This window comes from Octopus bimaculoides, chromosome 2 (assembly GCF_001194135.2).
Source record: "Octopus bimaculoides isolate UCB-OBI-ISO-001 chromosome 2, ASM119413v2, whole genome shotgun sequence".
NCBI lineage: Eukaryota > Metazoa > Mollusca > Cephalopoda > Octopoda > Octopodidae > Octopus > Octopus bimaculoides.
In genome coordinates, this window is record NC_068982.1 from 87673233 (window position 1) to 87678042 (window position 4810).

The 4810-nt window shown below is 35.9% G+C and overlaps 1 protein-coding gene across 1 annotated transcript in view; it reads right to left on the minus strand.

Annotated features, from left to right (window-relative positions):
* Nucleotides 1-567: 567 nt before the first annotated feature.
* Nucleotides 568-4810, minus strand: part of LOC106875857 (chitotriosidase-1) — a 23501-nt gene continuing 19258 nt past the window's right edge. The window contains exons 6-7 of the mRNA XM_014924159.2: nucleotides 3514-3637; nucleotides 568-1895 (exon numbers count right to left, since the gene is read on the minus strand). Coding sequence (XP_014779645.1) covers nucleotides 1686-1895; nucleotides 3514-3637 — 334 coding nt within the window. The 3' untranslated portion in view covers nucleotides 568-1685. The remainder of the gene's footprint in view (nucleotides 1896-3513; nucleotides 3638-4810) is intronic.

The window sequence follows — 4810 nt, forward strand, 5'->3', positions numbered from 1 at the left end:
CTGCTGCCTCTCACTATTTCAAAGTCGACAGATAGTTCCTCGGCCTCCATTTGGTTCACAACAGCTGCCACACTCTCTCCACCTGCCACTGAAGCGCAGCTCCTGCCATGTGCTTGCAACACTTTCACTGCTCACTGCTAATCCCCCCCCCCCCACTGGGGGAGAAAACAAAACAAAAGCGAACAATGCAACAAAGGTTCAACAACTCTACCTATAGGTAACTCCACTAGGGAGGACCTCCAACATAGGACATCCCATCCACAATGATAATCATTCAACACCCTCGGCTTTACATAGCTCACCGACTCTCTCCCCTACACGCTTTGCACATTTCCATTTATATAGTGGTACAGTCCATTAGGAGCCAACCAAATAGAAGTATTCTACTTCCACACAATACTACTGAAAAGACAAGATAATTTCAACAGGAATCTCTTAGGCTGACTTCAGGCCAAACGTCAAAACATCTTGATCTACAATGTAGAATATTTTATATTTATCATTATGTTATGACTTGGATACAAGTCAAGAATTATTGGGGAAGAGAATAATCAATTAAATAAATCCTTTCAATATATAACTGGTATTTATTTATTTCAGAAGAAAGGAATAATCTAATAAATCCACTGAAGTATATTGCTGTCATTTATTTTATCGAGCTCGGAAGGATGAAAGGCAAGGCTGATAGTGACGGGATTTTAAATCAGGTAGCAATGAAATTCTTGCATAAGTACGCAAGTGTGCTGCCAGCGATATTTTACAAATCGTTTCGGATGGAGTAGATTACGATTATATCGAAATTCAATGTGAAAAAAAAAAAAACTTAGGGAACGGATGGATATTTCATGCATCTCCACTTTGTTTCCTTATAAGTTTTAATCATGTACGTTGAAAAACATTACTTTTGAAAACTGTTCAATCCTTTTACTTCTGGAATTTGTGGAATGAATATTTTTTAATAAAATGAAAATTTCCAGAGATACCGGCATAATTTGAAAAATAAAATTATCAGAGGTAAATTTGCTGGTTTGACTGTTTGGTATGCTATAAGTCTGGAAAATTAAATTTTTCAAAGTGCATTAATTTAATAAATTCCTGAACAAAACGAGTATAATTTTTTCATCATAATTGCAATCTCCATCAATAAGTATGAGGAAACAAAATCAGGGCATGTGAATTGTCTTAGACTCCTCTCAACACGTTTTGAAAACATTTTAACAAATTCCGATGTAATCGTTATCTACATCGTCTAAAAAGTATATGTAGAAAATTTTATTAAAAAATATATCCCTTTTTCAGAAAGTCATGAGGGAACAATGTTTTTTGCTGTTGGTGTGGGCTATACTTGTGTAGTTATGCCGAGTTTCTAAATAAATCCCACTAGTTATTCTAAACTTCTGCCATTCCACCTTCTAATTATGATTATAAAAACATTGATTTCAAATATTAGCACAAGGCCAGCTATTTTTAGGGAAGCGGGTAAATCGGCTACATCGACCCCAGTGCTCAACTGGTACTTATTTTATCGACCCGAAAAAATGAAAGGCAAAGTCAACCTCAGCAGAATTTGAACACAGAACGTGCACACGGACGAAATGCCGCTTAGCATTTCGCCCGGCGTACTAACGATTCTGCCAGCTCACCACCTTAATTTGATTATAGATATTGTGAAGATTCTCTATTGATTACATATGATAAGAATCATTTACCTCATAATAGGCAATAAAACCGTCTGTCTTTGTGAACATTCCCGCAACGCCAGGACCTGAGATTGGGGCTCCAACCCCGTGGATGTTAGGGCTCGCTAAAGTAAATGTCCGGCCATATACTGGAATTCCAATATTCATTTTATGTGCAGGGGCACCTTTTGATAGCCAATACTCAGCTGCATCCTCCTGAAATTATTTGAATGCATTAAAATATTAAAGTCAATTTTGAAAAAATATTTTTGTTATAAATAATTAAAATACATTTTCATTATAATATATTAAAATAAATGCTTTTATCAAGACATTATTACTTAATACAAGATTTGTTAAAATAAACATATAACGTGTATATAATAACAAACATCACGATATATTCGAAGTTTTCAAGCGGTTCGTTTCAAGTTGAAGATAGAAGCACCATAGATGCTTTAAAAAAAGGTGTTACAAAATCCATATCAATGTTTGAATATTTCTAAAGCTCGTTATTCATAATTTTTTGATACGCAAATATAATTAATAAAACAAGGTAACCATTAGTTTTCCATATATAATTTTGGAGATTTTTAACTTTAAAGTTCTTTTAAAAACTTTCGTTACTATAGGTATCAATATCTTTTACTTTTTGTAGCAAGTGCAGCAGCGATTATTTATTTTCTTCATTGTTCCATGAGGCTGAAAATATTGAGAACCACTGCGATATGTCTTTATAACTTTCGTTACGATGAATGATGCCTCTCATATGCAATATTTTCTTCATATTGCGAGGAAGAAAATAATAGACTCAGTTTTAAGCTTAATACTGCATATGAAAATTGCAGAGTGATTCAATTAAAAATTCTAAATATATATGTATGAAGAACATCTCGATATACATACATGATGATGATTGCTTCATCTTGAGAGATGATAACCATCCCATCAACACACACACATCACACCCCATCACACAGTACAACCACTCCATTGACGTTAAAGACCAGCTGCTGAGTGACAGGGTTTAAAACACAAATGACAGATATTCAAGTTTCTTCTATATCTTTGCCCTTTGGAATCTGATTCTGAAGGAATGTTTTTGTGAACTAGCATACATACATACATACATACATACATACATACATGCATACATACATGTGTGTGTGTACACGCACACACATACACTTATATATAGCCAACCGACAGACCTATGTCTGTCTGTAGATTGGTGTATGGTTGCTTTGTTAGTCTACGAGATCTTTTATGATGTATGTTTTTTACATCAGAAACTTTTTCTATTGCTTTTTCATACACTGGATGTATTCTTATACATTCTCGTAAAACCCGTTTGGTCACCTAAGACCGAAACAGTAATTTTTCTTAATAAAGAAACTCCATAAGAAGATATTGGACGTGAGAGCTGGCAACAAATGTTGGAAATTTTCTTCTCAAACCCAGGAGTCATAAGACCAGTTACTCGGTTTCTATGGCATGTATATGACCGAAATTAAAACATTTCCCACGAAAGGAGCGGTGATCAGTTGTAGAGTTCAAGACCAGTAATTTTGAGAAGTTAGTCCATTACATTGACCCTCCATACTTCACTTGTATTTTATTTTGGGGACGAAAGTTAAAGTTGACTTCGGCGGAATGGAATTCAGAACGCCAAAAACCGAAAAAAAAAAAAAAAAAAAATGCCGCTGGATATTTTGTCCGACGCTCTACGATTCTCCGTCTTTGTTGGAAGTTGCCAACAGCTATTTTTCCATTATTATTAGAAACGACACAAATATATAAAAGCGGAAGAGAACTGTATTCACAGAAATCGTACCAAATTCCAAAATATATACTCTCCAGTTTCATCTCCTCTTCTCACCAATGGACTGTTATGCCCTGTATTTTTTTCCCAAGCACCATGAAAGTCGTATGTCATTAAATTGATGAAATCTAAGTATCTGGAAAAGAATTAATGAAATGAAATTCAAAATCAGTGGATTTGAAAATAAATTGTTTTCTGTTTGGTTTGACACACAATCGTGATTATTAGGGGTCTTTTTATGAGTAAAGGAGAGACAACATGGCTGTGTGGCTAAGAAGCTTGCTTCCTAACCACGTGGTCTTGAGTTCAGTCCCATTGCATGGTACCTTAAGTAAGTGTCTTCTGCTATAGTACCGGACTGACAAATGCGTTACTAGTGGATTCGGTAGACGGAAACTGAAATAAACCCGCTGTGTATATATATATATTTTTTGGTGTATGTTTTGGTATTTGTTCTCCACCACCAATTGGCAACCGATCTTGGTTTGTTTACGTTCTCGTGACTTAGCAGCTCGGCAAAAGAAATGAATAACATTAGCACTGGGATGGATTTGTCTGGCTAAGCCCTTTATGGCAGTGCCTTAACAGGACTGCAGGCTAATGTCTGAAATAAGTAAAAGATGGGAAAAATGCTATAGTATATTGATTTGAATTTTATCTCCCCGAATTTTTTCGATCTTCAGGGCGATAACGGATGTCGTCGTTCCTCCGAGATTTGAACTAAGCATGTTGATTATCAGAAATTACTACACATAAGGGATATTCTGTGTGGTCATTCGACTTGTTAGAAATAGCAGACAACACTGCCTCGAATCACACCTTATAATCTTAAGTAAAAGAAACATGGGATAAAGTGGTCGCTAAAAGAAGGGATGGTTGTGACGGGACAAGCCTTAATCAACTGCTTAATCAATCATAGCTGATCTAGAGCTAAACAGCAAAAGCAATAACCATACTAACAGCTATAGCATTGCAACGACAATAACAAATTATCAAAGTCAGATTTCTGTTGCCTCCAACAATTTCCAAAAGACAACAAAAGAATGTCTAAATGGTCGCCAAATTGCCCTCACATTACACGGTATAGTCTATATTTAAAAAAGAAAGGGTGGATACATTAATTATGCAATTCCGGGCGAACTATAGTGAAAAGAAAATAAAAAGCTGGAAAGTTGTCGTTACTGTTAATCATAGGTTTACTCAGTCAGAGCTGCTTTGGCTACAAACAACAGCAGCAAGTAGTAGGTTCAACAGCAGCAGCAGCAGCAGCAGCAGCAGCAGCACCACCACCACCACCACCACCACCACC